We start from the raw sequence: 17,296 nt of genomic DNA, 5'->3' as shown, positions 1-17,296 counted from the left end.
ATCCTAAATTTTAGGACTGGAGATACTACGCACAGAGGTTCTCAGAAGTGCTACAATTTGTCTAAGAGTTGGCTAATTAATTTTATAAAATAGAACGTTACAAATATTTTTCCTAATTTCTATCTTTTTTCCACTCTTTCTGTAAGTATTTAATCAGGAGGAATACAGAATGGAGATAGTTAATTATAAAACAAGAAATTATCAATTATAAGTCAGTAGTGGTACGATTCTAAGGTAATCATATATTCATCCATTTATTAATCTATCCATCCATCATCTGTTTATCCATTCACAAATCCGTCTATTCAGCAATGATGTACTTCCACAAATGCAATGTCAACTCTTCTATAGTGCTTCGTTTATTATTTCGTGACCATTTGAATACCTATGCATCATCCAGCTACTGTTAATGTACACCATACAACCCATTCCAACAAAACAATAATCTATTACAAATTACCTGATCGTTATCATCCTCGATAAATAAATTCATCAGGTTCACCAATATTCTGTGTACCAAACGGCCATCCATCCATTCAGACATCTATCCAGGTACTTAGTGAGTTAGTTGGGGTGAGAAGACAGAGAGTACACATTCATTACACCCAGCTAAGATACTTGAAAGGAAGGTGGCACAGAAGATGGGTGACCATGATGCTGTCATCATAGGAAGGCTTCTCAGAACAAACACCCAGAAAACAACAGCATCTGGGACCATGTGACCTTTTCTCTTCATTGGGAAGAACTTGAAACTTTGACTCCCCTTCCCCTTGTTCTTACTTTCCTTCTCTCTCGGCCCTAAATGCTGGAAGATACTACTGGACTCCATAACATCCGATTAGCCTGGGGCACTGCCTGGCACAACGGGTTCACGTAAAATGATCGAACTAGTCAAAAAATGTAATCGGATTCTAAAACTTGGAGACAGATATTTCAGTGGTTCTCCTGGTGGCACAGAAGAAAGGGCACATAAGAAAAAGTAGGCACACTAACAGTTCTGACTCCAGAGCTAGCGAGACTCACTCTGGCTCGCGGTCTTTCTCTTGGTTTATGCCTATTCTGCATTGCATGTCTTTCTCCACCATCATGTGCTGTGTGCAGTAGAACTCAGGCCTTCCCACACTGGGCCAAGCTGGGGAGGGACCAGGACAGAGAACCTGGCAACTCAGGAGTGCAGCTAGAAGTTGGTCTTTGGAGAGGGACACCTGCTCACCACATCTTCTGCCTTTGTCTTCACAGAAATTCTTTGCTCTTGATTTGCTTGGAGACCCCAGAGAGGTAAGGATCCCTGCCTTTCCATGATAGGTACTATGTCTTAACACTTTGAGGCTTCAAATAACTACGAAGGCAAGAGTTCCCCTTGCGAAAAGTCAGTCCTGTTCTGTGGGCATGCTGCAGAGGCCCAGAGGAGGTAGTCCCTTGCCAGAGTAATGTAGCCAGGAAAATCACAAGCAGAGCTGTTCTTCACAGTGAGCATGCCCAATAAGTAGTCCAGTCTCCTGGGCTCAGGTAAAATGGCCCTGTAAGAGGAGAGGACACCAGAACCTTCCACTGTCAAGGGGCAAAGATGTTCGGGTAAGGATCTTAGGAGACTTCACAGAGGACTCAGCAGAAACTCCAACTTTGCCCTCCCATCTTGTCGTGCACTCCCTCCTTCTAGCAGTGACCATTGTCTTGTGGCAATTGCTGTATAGTGTCTACGGTCAGGTTCTATGCTCTATCCCTGGGTATCCCAGCTATTCACTAAGGGTCTTGTAGGATGGTTTGAAATTCTTTTGGACATTTATCAAGGTTACCCTATGAGGCAAGAAGCAGTTCAGTGGCTGGGATAGCAGTGAAGCAGAGAGCCCTCTGGACTTCCTGGAACCTTCTGCTCTGATGCATGCAACAGAGCAAATGGACAAGAATGATATACTTAGATTTTGCCAGTATCCACTGATGACAAAGTGGAAACAGGCAGAAGGCAAGGACCAGGCAGGTACAGAGATCATGCAGGAGGGCTGCACTGCAGCCTACCAAGAAAAAGATCCTGGGAAATACCAAGGCCTCGGCAGAAGGGTGGCAAGAATCATTTGCAATGGGATATATTTGCAGGGATAATCGACAGGATTTGCTGAAGGAAGCTGTAGAGTAAGAGTAAGAAATAAAGAACAAAGAAGAATGCCCCTCTCTTCTAGCCAAAGCTGGCTAGGAGTCTGGACGTCATGGCATAGCCACCAGCATCGCTGATCCCCATAGCAATCCCTCTGATTCCTACTGTTGCTAATATCCCCTCTGAAGATGCTACCTTCAAAAGGACCCTCACGATCTGTCTTCTGGACCTTTTCTATTTTCGAGGTCCACTTTCCCTCCTGCCCCATGTCCCGGTATCATCAGATTTACCCTCCATAGCACACGCCGAAGTATGCCACCTCCTTCCTTAAAATCAGACCTGTTTTTAGCACGAGTCCTCTTGCCTCCCCCGAAAACATCTTTAACCAAAGCATGCCTGATCTGGGCGCTTGTGAGTTGCCAGATACTGTGCAGAAAATGTGATTGCCCTGTGACCCTCTCCCTGGGGCTCACACTCGTCCACACCCAAGCTTCTCGGTGTTTCTGAGGCCAGCCCTGCGTAGTGACACCCACCCCTTTCCATGTGCCCTGTCCAGTGTTTGGAAACCCCAGTCCTTCACCGTTCAGCTCTCTTCATTCCCGAAGTCCACTGCCAAGGACAAGAGCACCTGCACCATTCGTATGACCTGCTCCCCTGCAACCTTCTTCATCAGCCCTCTCTGCATTCTACACCCCTTCTAAAGCAGTAATAGTTGCACCCAGAACCTGTTTGTTACTGTTAACGCGCATGGTTTAGATTCTGGATCTTTGGGGTAGGTCTGCTTTGTTTCATTGAACCACATACAGCGAGGCCTAACCAGTCGTTAGTTCATCCTTTCAGAGTAGGGCTAGGTCCTTAAAACCATGATCTTCAGTCTAGACATCTTCCAGCTCCATCTGTTCTCCAAGGAGGGAAATATTGTATATGGAACATGGAGCTAGAAGTATGGTACAAATGAGTTGTGCCATAATGACCCAACGGAGAAAAATAACTCTGCCAGCGGAAATGATATCTAGTGCCTACTAAGCCCTTTCCAGGGACAAGTGCTGTGCTGAACATTTCCCGTGTTCAGTTGTTCACTTCATGTGGGTCCCACCACACCAGAGCTCTAGGTCAGGCATTTAACCAAACCCACAGCCAGCTTCCCAGCTGGCAACGTGCAAACCAGGCTCCACTTAATCTTGCAAATATTTTTCATCAAACATAAAACATAAAATCAAAATGTCTGACAATATAGTATGGTCGATGCCATGGCCTTCTGTGACTCGCAGAAGGCATCTTGAAGGTAAGGGGGTTTTGTCCTCATGGAGAGAGAGCTCACATTTCAATATAGATGGATGGGTGGAGTTGGTCTGTCTTCATCGTGGATTCTGTGCTTATGAGTTGAGCTATTTGTAAAAATGTGTTTCAAAGTGCCCAAATAAACTCCAAGTACTTTGTGCCTGCTCACAGGCAGAGAAGTGAGTGGTGAATGTCTGAGGCACGTGGTACCCGAATTCCATCTTAACGCAATACGCTGCCTCCTCCATCTCCCTTATTAGGAAGTGGTCTTCTACAGTGGGCTTACTACATCATTTCCCTCACTTTGGTGCTGTCGCTGATTTATTGTTTAAAAAAGCTCCAGAGAGTTCAGAAGAAGGTGTAACTAAACACACCAGAGCTACAATGTACATTATTAATGTGTGTGTGCATGTACATGCGTGTATTCGTGTGTGTGTGTGTGTGTGTGTGTGTGTGTGTGTGTGAAGTGATCCCCCTTCAGGTTTTAGTGGCAGAACTATTGGGTATGAGCTTGGTGACAATGTCATCAATACATTAGATCCACAAGAAGAGGCATGTAAGTTAGACTGTTCTGCAGTGTCAATATGACACCTGTAATGTCTGATGAAGCTGCAAAAAGAGGAGAAAGAGGCTGAATCTGTGAATTCATGACACGAGGAAGAATATTAGAAACAAGTAGTAGACAATACGGTTGTGAAAACAAAGCCAGAGAATCTACAGTTATGTTCCTTAGGGTCAGGAGCAGGTTAAGCCCTTCCTCGAGGCGCCTTTCCCATGGCAGGGCAGAGTGATCCGCTTCTAGCCAGCTCTCTGCTCCACAATCCCAAATGTCCTGAGTGCTGACAGGGTACCAGGAGTAAAAATTCCACAAATGGACTTCCATGGCAAGTGACAGTCAAAATGTTATGTATGAGACATCATCAAACATCAGTGAGAGGGTTAAAGAGATAGCTTAAGGTCAAGAACATTTGCTACTGATGCAAGGACCTGACTTCAGTTCCTAGCTCCAGTGTTGGGTGACTCCCACCTGTAACTCCAGCCTCAGGGGATCCAACGCCTCTTCTGACCTCTGTAGGCATTTTCACTCATGTGCATATGCTCCCACACAAATACACGCACAGAACTAAAATTAAAATAAGCCTTTAAACAGAGCACCAATGATCTTCATGTTTCAACTTGGATCCCATCTCTACAGAACTTCATTATGTATACGCAAGTATTCCAGAACTTACCACCGCCCCGTCACCTTACCAGAGACACCCACAGGTCAGAGTTCTATCCCCTCACAGGGGGCTTGAGCATCTGTGGCCGCTGCCAGTGCTTATGTAGTTTGATAGTACGTGTTCGACCCTCAGACAGATGGCAAACGGAGCACGGGTGTTCTGGGGAGCAACTAACCACATGTCACTTCGTTCTCCAGAGCTACCCCTTCCTGACCACTGTGATTGACGGGGTGCTTCTGCCAAAGGCACCGGAAGAGATTCTGGCTGAGAAGAATTTCAACACCGTGCCCTACATTGTGGGGATCAACAAGCAAGAGTTTGGCTGGTTTATTCCCACGGTGAGGAAGTAGTGATCTCACAGACTTCACCCCAGAAGCCATCATCACCTGCCACCAGGACTTCTGCCTTCTCTGAACCTCTCTCTGAATCCAAGGAAACTATTTCCATGGTCACAAGTGAACATTTCCATGGAAACAGTCTCCAGGTCCAACTGTGCCCTGGAAAGTGCAGTCCTCAGAGCTCTGCTCCACTTTATTTATTTATTTATTTATTTATTTATTTATGCCCTGAAAAGCTGAGTGAGAGATCTGTAGTGATGAGAACTGTCCAGATTGCTCTTGACCTTAGCCCCAAGGCCAAGAAGGGATGGCAGTTGTTCAGATAGGAGAACTAGGAATGCCCAGAAAGGAGAGGGAGCTGGAGTGCAGGAGTCAGGCTGGGGCGCAGCAGCTCCCACCTTAAGGGTGAACTCACATGCACCAACATTGCCACGGGCGCACTAACCAAGACCAGGGAAGACTGGTTTCACATAAGCGAAAGCTGACATGCAAAAGGAAAATGAGATTTTCTTGAGTTAAAAGTAAACAATGAGAAATACACATTCAAGTAGAAGGATAGGGTTCATTTTATGGTACGATCACACTAGGGGAAAGTTCATGTACAAAGTTAACTCTGATCCCTGGCAACAATAGTGGGAGAGGTTTCAATGCTGTAAAGTTCTCAAAGAGCCACTGTGATAGGAAGAGTGAGCTAGATACAGAAGTGTTAGTCCACACCCATCTGCAGGAGAAACCTCCTTCTCTTCATGGAAGGACTCAGCTGGAAACTGAAGTTAGGGATGTTTCCTTCCAAAAAGACCAGTAGAGAGAACAAGAGCAACCTCCCCAAATCGCTCCCTGGTCCTTGAGGAAACTGTTTTCGTTAAGGCATTAATATCTCAAGGGGCATCGTAAAGATTTTAAACTGTGAACTCTCTAGTAGACGCTTTAGCAGAGATCAGGGCTATCTGCTCAGCCCCAGGTTTTCTTCCGGCAGCACTGAGTTCCCCAAGTAAGCATGGCAGAGGGCTAGATCATGCTTCTTCAGCCATGTTGATGGTAGCTTGTCTCTGGCTGCAGAGGTCTGCACACATCGAACACGGCAAGAGTTCTGTAGTTCTCCATACAGAAGGTTTCCAGAGATTATCAAATGGCACAGCCATGATGGTTGCTTTTATGAATTGAGGAATGGGATGTCTCGTGCCCTCTGTCCCTGAGTTCTTAGCTTCTAAATGCATGATCTTAATTTTCCCTCTCTGCATAGAGGACCTTTGTGTGTATTCCCATCTTCATTGACAAACAGATACCCATACACACACAAACGCACTGACACACACATTCACACACTGAACACACGTGTACATGCACACACAATCATCTTCTGCTGAACTTGTTTTTAATCTCTCTTTTGTGTTCATTCACTTTCTGGAAAAGTCCATCAGGCTAACTATTATTGTCTAATTCATCAAAACCCATGAACACCAAGGCCTGGAAACACCTTCATCGTGCTTCTGTTTGGTTGACTTTCTAGCCTGTTTGGTTATTCCCATTAATTCCCAAAATTTACAAACGACTGACTATTTTTTTTTAACAGATGATGGGCTATCCACTCTCTGAAGGCAAACTGGACCAGAAGACAGCCACATCCCTCCTATGGAAGTCCTACCCACTTACTGTAAGTATAAGTGCAATCGTGGAGAAAAGTTGAATTCAAGGAAGGGCTGGGAGCTTGCCCTCAGTCACAGGTGAATTAAATGGTAGGGTAAAGATAGCTGGAATCTTGAGCTCCCATCCCAGAGAAAGGATTAGTACAGCATTGAAGTTGATCATAATCAACTATGGGCTGGGAAAATCACATCGCTCATTGGTGGGGGTGGGCTCTTTCTTGATGTATTCCAGAACATCTCTAAGGAACTGACTCCGGTGGCCATTGAGAAATATTTGGGAGGATCAGACTGCCCCGACAAAAAGAAAAACCTCTTTTTAGATATGATGGGAGATGTGTTATTTGCTGTGCCATCCGTGATTGTGGCCCGCTATCATAGAGGTGAGTCCCGGGGGCTGTACAAAAGAGGAACACTGACTCCCCAATACAGTCAGATGTGGAAACTGCTGAGGGTCAAGACTCAGAGACTCATTCCATATGGCCCAGAGGTGATGTGGGGCATGTTCAACCTTGTGCTCTTTCACATGAATCTCTAAAACAGGACACAAATGCAAGTCACCAATTTGGGAGTTAATCTCAATAAACACTCCCAAGGAGGTAAGGCTATGATACTTCAGAGGTCAGTCATTGATCCACTGCCAAGCATGTGTCTCCTGTGAATGGATGGAACTGAGCCCTTAGAATCATGCAGAGGACACATCTCAGGGTTATCCCATCTAAGTAGCAAAGGAGCTACTTATATCCATCGTAACACCCTTGCCATCTGTGGAAAGCTATTTCAGTGAGTTAGATCCCTAACACCTTGACTTATTGCACACATGGTCAAGGTAATCCATAGCCATAGACAGAGGCCCAGCCAAAGGTGCTGGAGTTGACCTGCCTGTGAACAAGAGTGTGTATGAGGCACAGCAGCATCTTTTAGGGGCTCCGCATCTGAAGCTATGCTGGTATATACATAAAATCAAACACTTAGAAAGTTTGGCAAAGTCTGCCAAGAGACTGAATAAGGAGATAGATAACTGAGAGACAGATAGGTAGATGAGAGGGAGTCTACTGGGGGAATAGGTTTGTGGGATTATGAAGGCCAAGAAGTCTGGAGCCAAAACAGAACAGAGACTCTGGAGTTCTGGAAAAGTGACTACCACAAGATGGAAATCCTTGGGACCAGCAAAGTCAATGGTGTGCTTCTCGGTCTAATCCAGGAATTCAGAGGCCTTTGGGGTTCCCAAATGTAAGTCTGAAAGTTCAAATGCGAACATCCTGGAGTTCTGGGCAGGATTTCAGGGACAGGAGAAGCTCCAGGAGAGAGGATGTCGCCTTCTCTCTGCTTTCTTCTCTGCAGTGTTCAGCGGGTCTGATGATACCTGTCCATACTGAGAATAGACCTTCCCTGTTAGTGTTCCAACTCATATTCCATTCTGAGAGTAAACCTTCCCCGTTAGTGTACCAACTCATATTCCATACTGAGAGTAGACCTTCCCCGTTAGTGTACCAACTCATATTCCAGTCTCCTCTGGAAAGACCCTGCTCACAGCCAGAAATAATTCTTTACAGTTTTCTAGTAGGCCTTAATCCACTCAAACTGTTGCCTAAAAGTAACCTTCAGAGAATCCATTCAAGGTCAGAGGTTCTTGTAAGGTGTCTTGTTCACAGTTAGTGGGGCTGGAGAAAAGTTGGAACGAGCCACATAGTATCAAAGGCTATACAGAACCCAAAGCTCGGAGGCAGAGGGGGCTAGGATGTGAGGGGAGGGGTCTATAGATGATTGTTATCCATGACTAGGCTTTGTCCAACTCAGCAGTGCAGGTGTGGGTAGGCTGAGGACTGAAGTGTCTTCTCTGGGACTTTCCAACACTATCCCGCAGCTGTGCAGGTAAGGTATAGTATTACGAATGCATAAGACCACCTAAAAGTGAAATGTGCTCTGCCAGGTGACATCTGGGGAGCCTCCCAGAACCGTTTCTTATTACCAGCTCATCTGCTTCATTTTAAGGAATAGGCCATGTAATATTTCTCTGGTTCAGACTTCCCTTACTAACCATTCAGTTTTTCTTTTTATGTCAGAATTTTATAAACATGATACACACTAGTATCTTAGTTAGGGTTACTATTGTTGTGATGAAACACCATGACCAAACACAAGCTGAAGAGGAAAGGATTTATTTGACTTACACCTTCACATCACAGTCTATTGCCGAAGGAAGTCAGGACAGGAACTCAAACAGGAGGGAAGCCTGGAGGCAGGAGCTAATACAGAGGCCATGGAGGGGTGCGGAATACTGACTTGCTCATCATGGCTTGTTTATCCTACTTTCTTGCAGACTCCTGGACCACTAGACCAGGAATGGGATCACCTACAATGGACTGGGTCCTCCCCTGTCAACCACTAATTTAGAAAATGCCCTACAGACAGATCTGAGGGAGGTATTTTCTCAGTGGAGGTTCCCTCCTTTCATATAACTCTAGCTGGTGTCCCGCTGATGTAAAACTAGCCAGCATAACTAGCTACAATGGATCCAGTATGTGTTTCCCAAGGGTCCAGATGAAACCCTTTAGTCAGGGCCACCTGGTGTTTAGTCTGTCCCTCTGTAACTAAGCTATGCCTCCTGCACATCCTGTGTTGCCTACCACACTGGACTTGGGTCATTCAGCTGGTATTTTATGACTTTGAGTTCAGTTATTGCGGCTAGCACAGCACAGGTTTTACCCACTTTTTAATATTCTTATCTTTCTTGATAAAAAATAACTTTTTAATTATAAAATGAATATATTTTTTATACTTGCAGAAACTTTAGAAAATACTAATACATGAAGAAGGCACTAGATATCATTCATAATTCCTCAACCTGGAGGCACCTACTATGATATTTTTCTGTATTGTCTAATAATTTTCCCAATCTTACATGTCATTTAAAAGTTAATTCTGTGTGACAGTTTTGCTCAAAGAATATTATATAATGGGAATTTCCATAATAACACTAAAAATCTATCAAGAAGAAAAATTTATCCAAAGCTCAGGATTGGATGCATGAGGTCTACTCTCCCTGGCCCACTGGGTTCTCAGGCTGGAGGTTCACAACTCATCCCTCCCTCTTCTTCCTCTCTCTCTCTTCCCTCTCTGTCCCCCACCATGTGCATATATGTATATGCATATATGTATGTGTGAATGTATATCTATGTGTGCCTTATGTATGCCTATGTATGTGTGTATATTTCGTGTGTGTGCATGTGTGTATGTACACGTATGTGTGTACGTATATGTATATGAGTATGTTTTTGTGTATGTGTGTTTGTATTTGTGTGTAAATGTGTATATGTATGTTGGTGTGTGTTGGTGTGTGTGTCCATCTATGTGTGTGTCTGTGATTGTGTATGTGTGTCTTTGTAGATGAGTGTCTGTGTGTGCATAAGTGTGTGTCTGTGTATCTGTATGTGTACTTCTACCTCTTAAACTGTTCCTGATTGTTGTTACCCAAGTGTCTATGTCCTGCTTTCCACTGAAGACTAGTTTTATAATTGCGCGAATGTTACTGATCTCAGGGTCTTAGGGAGCAGGCTGAAAACCAATCACACTGACTAAAATGTTCTCATCCACAAAGTGCTGGGCTCTGGCTTCCTTCCACAGTCCTTTCAGTCTCTGAGGCTAGGTGACTGTTCTGTGCGTGACCTCGAAGTGACTGCTTCAGAAGTGGTTCACAGGCCACAGAGGGACGCTTGTCCAAAGCAATTCTCGCTAAGTCACGGGACAGTGGTGGAAGCTGAGAAGGCAATTTACTAAACCACTCCATGTCTTCATTCATGCTAAAGTGACACAACTGTCTACCATTTTAGGGATGAATACTTGATAATAAGAAAAATGATTACAGTATGTTACAGATGTCTTGGATAATATCGTCCCAGTTTTATAGACAGAAGAGTCTGTACTAACGCATCAAGGGACTGTCAGTAGTGAAATTATGAGGGAAATTTTCCTTTTTCCTTTTTCTTTTTTTGTATTTGCCAAGATTCTCACTGAATGCAAGCAAGGCAAAGGAGTGAGATTGTTCTACCACTCTGGTTCAGTGCCTTATCCTTCTGTTCCCAGAGTCGCTCACTCCTCTGTGGGTATCTCTGACTTGCTATGACCACTGGTACAGTTCCCTGGGATCCAGGGGTTAGTACATAGGTAGAAGTAATCAGCTGACACAACAATCCACTGGGCAGGAGCAATGATGCCCTGGGGCTAAGACATGATGTCTTTGGGGGCGAGAGAAGAAGAAAGGAGAGAGGCAAGCTCACTTTCCCTTCACGCCTGAAGGCCTTAACTCTCCCAACCAAGCATGACTCAAATAAGAATCCCACGGTTCAAGAATGCATGAAGCCTAAAAGATAGAGTGCTCACTGTCTTCACAGTCTTGTTGTTCAAATGTCCTCATGTTCAGGCAGAGTGGGTTTGCATCACTCTTTTCTGGATGATCAAGGAAAACACTGGGGATGCTCAAAACCAGGCTGACAGAAGATGCCTACTAGGTGCACGTCTGCTCAGGGTAAAGGAACACGGGGTGTCGTCACTGAAATGCATCCAGACACACACTGCCTGAAATGTGCTCACTCACTCACAGTGACAACTTGTCCGAATCTGAGCTAGTCTCCCCCAGCAGCCTCAAGCAAGTACCTAGGATCCCCTAACATTCTGTTTTCCTCCAGCTGTGAATCTGGGGGATTTCCTGCACAGGCAGAGGACTTTATATCACCTATGTGAGTCTGGTAACATGTACTGCACATGAATCCATGTCTTCTTAGATGCTGGAGCCCCCACCTACATGTATGAATTTAAGTATCGTCCAAGTTTCGTGTCTGACATGAGACCCAAGACGGTGATAGCAGACCACGGTGATGAAGTGTACTCTGTTTGGGGGACACCATTTCTGAAAGGTAATACCTCTCTGTTGGCTTGAACTTCAAGTTAGGAGCTTTGGGTTCTAGACCTGGTTTAGTGGCCTTAAGCAAGCGCCTCTTCTCCAAATCCCCATTTCCTAGTAGGATTGTTAGTTTCTTTATACATTTCCATGGCAAAATACCTGACCGAAGCAACTTCAGGAGAACGGGATTGTTCCCACTCACTGTTTCAAAGGGCCACAGTCCACCATGGTGAGGAAAGTATGGTGGCTGGGGCATAGCATTAACTGGTCACATGACATAGGACTTAGGAAGCAGAGGGGTAGTAGGGAGTGAGTGGAGCCAGGCTATAATCTCAGTGTTCATCCCCAGTGACCTACCCCCTACAAGTCTCGACCTACCCCCTACAAGTCTCGACCTCGTAAAAGCACCACGGCCTTCCCAAACAGTGCCACCAGTTGGGGGCCTAGTGTTCTAACACACAAACCCAACAAGGACATTTTACATGCAAACAAGAAAGATGTAGTTATCGCAAGCAGTTCCCACTATTTCTACTGCTCTAACGGGCATACAGGAAGCTGTATCCCTAGGCAAAGTGGTTGCACTCATGAGCCTAACCTGTGGTATCAGTAGGCCAAGTGGAGGGTCATCTACACGACTCAGCCTCAGGCAACAATGCCGCTCTTTTTCTAATTTTCTAATCCCATAAGCCTATAGAGTGTGAGAGAAGAGAGACTTAATGCTGTCATTAAGCTTGAATGTGGTCTACTAATTATCTTTTCTTATCTCTCTGCCTATATATCAAAATATCAAAAATTTACACTTTTTAATAATAGTATTTAAAGAAAGCTTCTCACAAATATTTTCAGCACATGGATGTTCAGCGTGTGTCAGTGACCCGTGACTCATATCACAGCTATTCAGAGGACACCAGCATCTCTGAGTGTCTCCTACTTAGGGGTCACGTTAGAACACTATTAGTTTGGGTATATTTTGAAATCTATGAGACTGCAAGAAGATCCTGTGCCTTGAGTAGGGAGGGAAAATCAGGTCATCGTGACAAATAAATGTAGCCAGCTCATGGACAGACTACGCATCCATTTGTGAGTCCTAGACTCACATTTCCAGGCTTAAGTAGAACACTCAGTCCAACTCTTCCGCAAACGTGGATTCTGAGTCAGCAGGCAAAAGTGCAGACTGTATCTCTAAACACTCCCAGCCGATGCTACCACTGCCCACCAACCTCACCATGGTCTGGAAAGGATTCTTGTCTTCTTTCCTCAGAGGGTGCCTCGGAGGAGGAGATCAACCTCAGCAGGACAATGATGAACCTTTGGGGCAATTTTGCTCGAAATGGGTGAGGCTGGAGAAAAAGATGGAGCAGACTTGGTGGGCGTTGTGGGGTGCTGGGGAGACTCCAAATGGGAAGGGGTAGTTTCTAAAGCCTGAGTGACCAAAGCAGCAGCCATAATGTTCCGACAGGGAGAACTCCCTAGGAATGGGCAGGCTGTCCCCAAAAGATGAGGACTGTCTCTGGGGCAATATGACCTCTCAGCAGTGATGGGCCAAGAAATTCCCAGAACCCTCAGAGAAATATGAGGATCACACAGCAGCTTTAAGAACCCCTGTTTGACTCTGTTCTCAGGAACCCCAATGGGGAGGGATTGCCACACTGGCCAGAGTATGACCAGAAGGAAGCGTACCTGCAGATTGGAGCCACCACTCAGCAAGCCCAGAAGCTGAAAGACAAGGAAGTGGCTTTCTGGACTGAGCTCCGAGCCATGAAGGTGGAGGAGGCATCCAAAGGAGATGCGGAGAGATGAGGAGGAAGCGGTGGAGCCCTGGAAGCCTTCTATTCCACAGTAGGTGTTTGTAATTCAGAGTTTCCTCATCACCGAGGCTGGAGAACTGTGTGTCCGGGGTGGGTAGAAACCAGGGGAAAGAAATGTTTGCTTTCAATTTGTAAAATAAGTGAAATGGTTTTTTTTTTGGGGGGGGGGGTTGTGGAAGGGAATCAAATCAGTGTCTGAGTCTTGAACTACTGATGAGCCCATCCTCCTCAGAGAGATGGGGAGGTCACCACCAACGGGGAAACCACCCCTGTGGGAATAGCTTGGCCTGTATATGTGCTGAATCCCAGCATGCTTTGAGATGCTAATGGGGACTTCAGACATATTCAACAATGAACAATGAGTATGGACAGAATGACAATATACATGTGTTATGGGAAGGTCTCAGTTTTCTCTAGTCTTGATCTCAGCAGCTACCTCTGTTCTCATGTTTCCCAAAGAGATTAATTCAGACAAGATGCACTACAAGAGTGGATCTTGTAGTCAAGACTTTAATTACAACAAACAAACAAACAGAAATAAACTCTTTAGGAAAATTGTGAGCTGAGCCTCAATGGCCCCAATCCCAGCAGGCAAGGCGCTTGCATCTCCCCTCTGCCCTTTCTTCCCTTCTCTCTTGCTTCTTCCAGAATGGACACTTCCATGAAGATGTATTTTTCTTGAAAAGCCATTTTACCAGAATTCAGTCTGAAAATATATAAGACAGAAACATATGTACAGGGACTTAGAGTTCACTAGAGTGAGGGTTACAGCTCTCAGCCCATGGTGCCCTAGTGAGGAAATCCCTGATCCAGCCAGAGACCACAGCCATCTATTGTTCTTCACGCTCTGTTCTTGGGAGACCCTGAGCTGGCCTGTCCTGAGTGACCAGCTGACCACCACTGTTACCTTTATAACTTGCTTTAGGGTCTTGAGAAAGCCCCCTATAGTTCTTTATGTACATTTTAGGGACCTTTAGTAAGTCCTCTCCTGAGTTAGCTTCCTGCCTAAGGAGAAGATAGACGCTGTATTGACTGTGGCACCTTTGCATCTGTCCCCTGACTCTGCCATAGTTCCTCAGTCCCTTCCTGAACATAGCCCTTTTGGCTATCTCTTCTAAAACCGTTCTGAACCTTTCTGTATCTGAAAGGACATCTGATCCAGAGGCAGACCACTGCAGCAGTTCCCTAAAGTATAATTCCAAAAACGACCTCAAGAAAACTCTGAGGAGAGATTTCCGGACTCGCTGGGACATACGTGCTCCAAGGAGCCTCACTCTATCCTAACAGCGCTGAAACCTATATTACCACCCAAACCATAACTTTCTGCACTGGAGAGCTGAAGTTGCGGGGTCAGTGATTACCCAGAAATCAAGGGGAGGACAGACACTTCGGAGGACAGGTGAATTAATTGCCTTCCATTCCGGCTATAGGTAGCTCATCAGGCTAAGGATGGGGACTATATATAGAATCTCCTTTATGAGTTCTTGGTGTTGTAGCTAAAGGAACTTAAAACTAGGTGCAGAAGAGAAATTAAAAACAGTTTACAGGAAACAGAGAGGTGTGGAAGGCTGAGTGCAGAAGATAAATCCCTAAACAACACCATATCCCAGGAATCATAGAATCCCAAGACCCTAAACGTATTCAACCATCTCAAAGCTATTCAAACCCTGACTGGTCCTCTGCTCTTTGTTAGCCACAAATTCCTAAACTGCTGCACAGAAGTGACTGACTCAGCCTTTAGTCCTACTCCCTCCCCAGGAGGCTGTGACAGGAAGCCCTAATCCCACCGTCTAATCCTGTCTTTGTCTGAAGTCAAATCATTAGCATACAAAAATGGTGTTTTAGGGTTTCTATTGCTGAGATGAAACACCAAGACCAAAAAAGTAGTTGGGAAGGAAAGGGTTTATTAGGTTTACACTTCCGTATTGCTGTTCATCACTAAGGAAGTCAGGACAGAAACCCAAACAATGTAGAAACCTGGAGGCAGGAGCTGGTGCAGAGACCGCGGAGAGGTGGTGCTTACTGGCTTACTTTCCATGGCTTGCTCAGCCTGCTTTCTTATAGAACCCAGGAACCAGCCCAGGGATGGCACCGCCCACAATGGGCTGGGCCCTTCCCTATCAATCAATCACTAATTTAGAAAATACTCTACAGACAGATCTTATGGAGGTAGTTTCTCAATTGAGGTTCCTTTCTTTCAGATAACTCTGGCTCATGTCAAACTGACATAAAACTAGTCAACACACAGAGCTCTAGTGATGAAGTTTTATGCCAGAAAACAGGAATAAAGTCTAGAACTACAATGTCAGAACTGCAGATCCAAGGAAGACTTGACATCCTTAGGAATTCTTCTCCTTGGACCTTCATTGGATGGATACACGTGAAAGAGACTAGAGAAAACCTGCCTTCAGGCTGTAGGCACAAAGCCAATGCAGATCCTTCTCCCTTAAAGAAGAAAATCCTTGGGGCTGGAGAGATGGCTCAGAGGTTCAGGGCACTGACTGCTCTTCCAGAGGTCCTGAGTTCAATTCCCAGCAACCACATGGTGGCTCACAAACATCTGTAATGAGATCTGGTGTCCTCTTCTGTCCAGCAAGCATACAGACAAACAGGACACTGTATACATAATAAATAAATAAAAGAAATGGAAAAAAAAAGAAGAAAATCCTTCAACCATCTTGTAGAGAGCAACACTCCAATTCTGTCACTGTTAGTGTGAAATCGGAAATGGTCCTAGGTCAAGGCCATTAGTGATATTTCAGTGTTGCAGAGGGGTATGATCCCTGAGAGGGTCCCGTCTCCAAGGCCCTTCTGAGGCTGAAGTTGGACCAGACAATAAAAACTGAAGCTACCACTGAGTCAGCAGGTACTGTGAAAGACAAATGCATAGGGCAGCCTGAACCTGAAGGTGGAACAATGCCTTAAAAAACCCTTCAGAAACCTGGCCTCACACAAGCACACTAAAGCATGCAGAGCTTGGGGTAATACTAGAAAATGTGACTCAACTTGTATTTCAGAAACCCAAGGCCATAGGGATAGAGTACACCCAGCATACATTCACATACAATTACAGTCAGCTGAATAGAAAGTGTGTGTGTGGGGGGGGGAATCTCTGCAAATACCGCAACCAGCAGTGTAACAATCCAAGTGAGGCAGGAGGAAATCCGGTTGAACATGACTCAGCAGCTGGCATCAGTGTGAACTTCTGGAGTCTGACCCTGGGCAGTTTATTTTAGGCGTATTTAAGTACAATCTGGGAGGTCTCCTGGTGTGACACAATCCCATGTACATAATGGAACATAATTACATTGAAACTTTTCTCAAAGTACATGTCACTTCTTTCATGAAGTCTGCCCATGACCTTGGGTTATCTGGCATGACAGAGGTGGTGTTTCTTGTCTACCTCCATGACCTCTTATAAGGAAGGAGGAGGGGTGATTGTTCTTTCTTTAATGGTCAAATTTGATGCAGGTGGCATGAAACAGCATGTAATCAGTCCACAGCTTTCCAAGGACGCTGCAACTGGATTTACCATATCCTGTATTCATGAGTGCATTTCCCCCTTTTTATATCTTAATAAATCCTTGATACACCTTAAATAGATGCACATGGATTTCTCTTAACAATGCATATGCCTTATCTCACAATTATGAGATTTATTTTCTTTTATGAGACAGGGTTTCTCTGTGTAGTCCTGGCTGTCCTGGAACTTGCTCTGTAGAATAGGCTAGTCTTGAACTCAGAGATCCACTTGCTTCGCCTCTTGAGTTCTGGTATTAAAGATGTGCACCACCTCTTCCTGGCTAGCTCAGTGGAGACTCTTAATCTCAGGATCATAGGTTTATGCCCCACATTGGGCACCACTGTTAAGAAAAATTCACAGGCATCTGTTTAAGGGGTATCAAGGATTTATTAAGATATAAAAGGGGAAATACACTTACAAATACAGGGTATGGTAAATCCAGTTGCAGCATTCTTGGAAAGCTGGGGCCCGATCACACACTACTT

The 17,296-nt window shown here is 45.0% G+C and overlaps 1 protein-coding gene across 1 annotated transcript in view; it reads left to right on the top strand.

The window, feature by feature from the left end:
• The window catches only part of LOC125395395 (liver carboxylesterase 1-like), a 28,668-nt gene extending 15,252 nt beyond the window's left edge, over positions 1-13,416 (top strand). Inside the window, exons 8-14 of the mRNA XM_087900681.1 lie at positions 1,240-1,278; positions 4,794-4,934; positions 6,508-6,588; positions 6,813-6,960; positions 11,362-11,493; positions 12,742-12,814; positions 13,103-13,416. Coding sequence (XP_087756807.1) covers positions 1,240-1,278; positions 4,794-4,934; positions 6,508-6,588; positions 6,813-6,960; positions 11,362-11,493; positions 12,742-12,814; positions 13,103-13,280 — 792 coding nt within the window. The 3' untranslated portion in view covers positions 13,281-13,416. The remainder of the gene's footprint in view (positions 1-1,239; positions 1,279-4,793; positions 4,935-6,507; positions 6,589-6,812; positions 6,961-11,361; positions 11,494-12,741; positions 12,815-13,102) is intronic.
• Positions 13,417-17,296: the final 3,880 nt, after the last annotated feature.

The sequence above is a fragment of the Myodes glareolus genome, chromosome 22 (assembly GCF_982192425.1).
Source record: "Myodes glareolus chromosome 22, mMyoGla1.1, whole genome shotgun sequence".
NCBI lineage: Eukaryota > Metazoa > Chordata > Mammalia > Rodentia > Cricetidae > Myodes > Myodes glareolus.
This window is presented reverse-complemented; position numbering and strand designations above follow the sequence as displayed.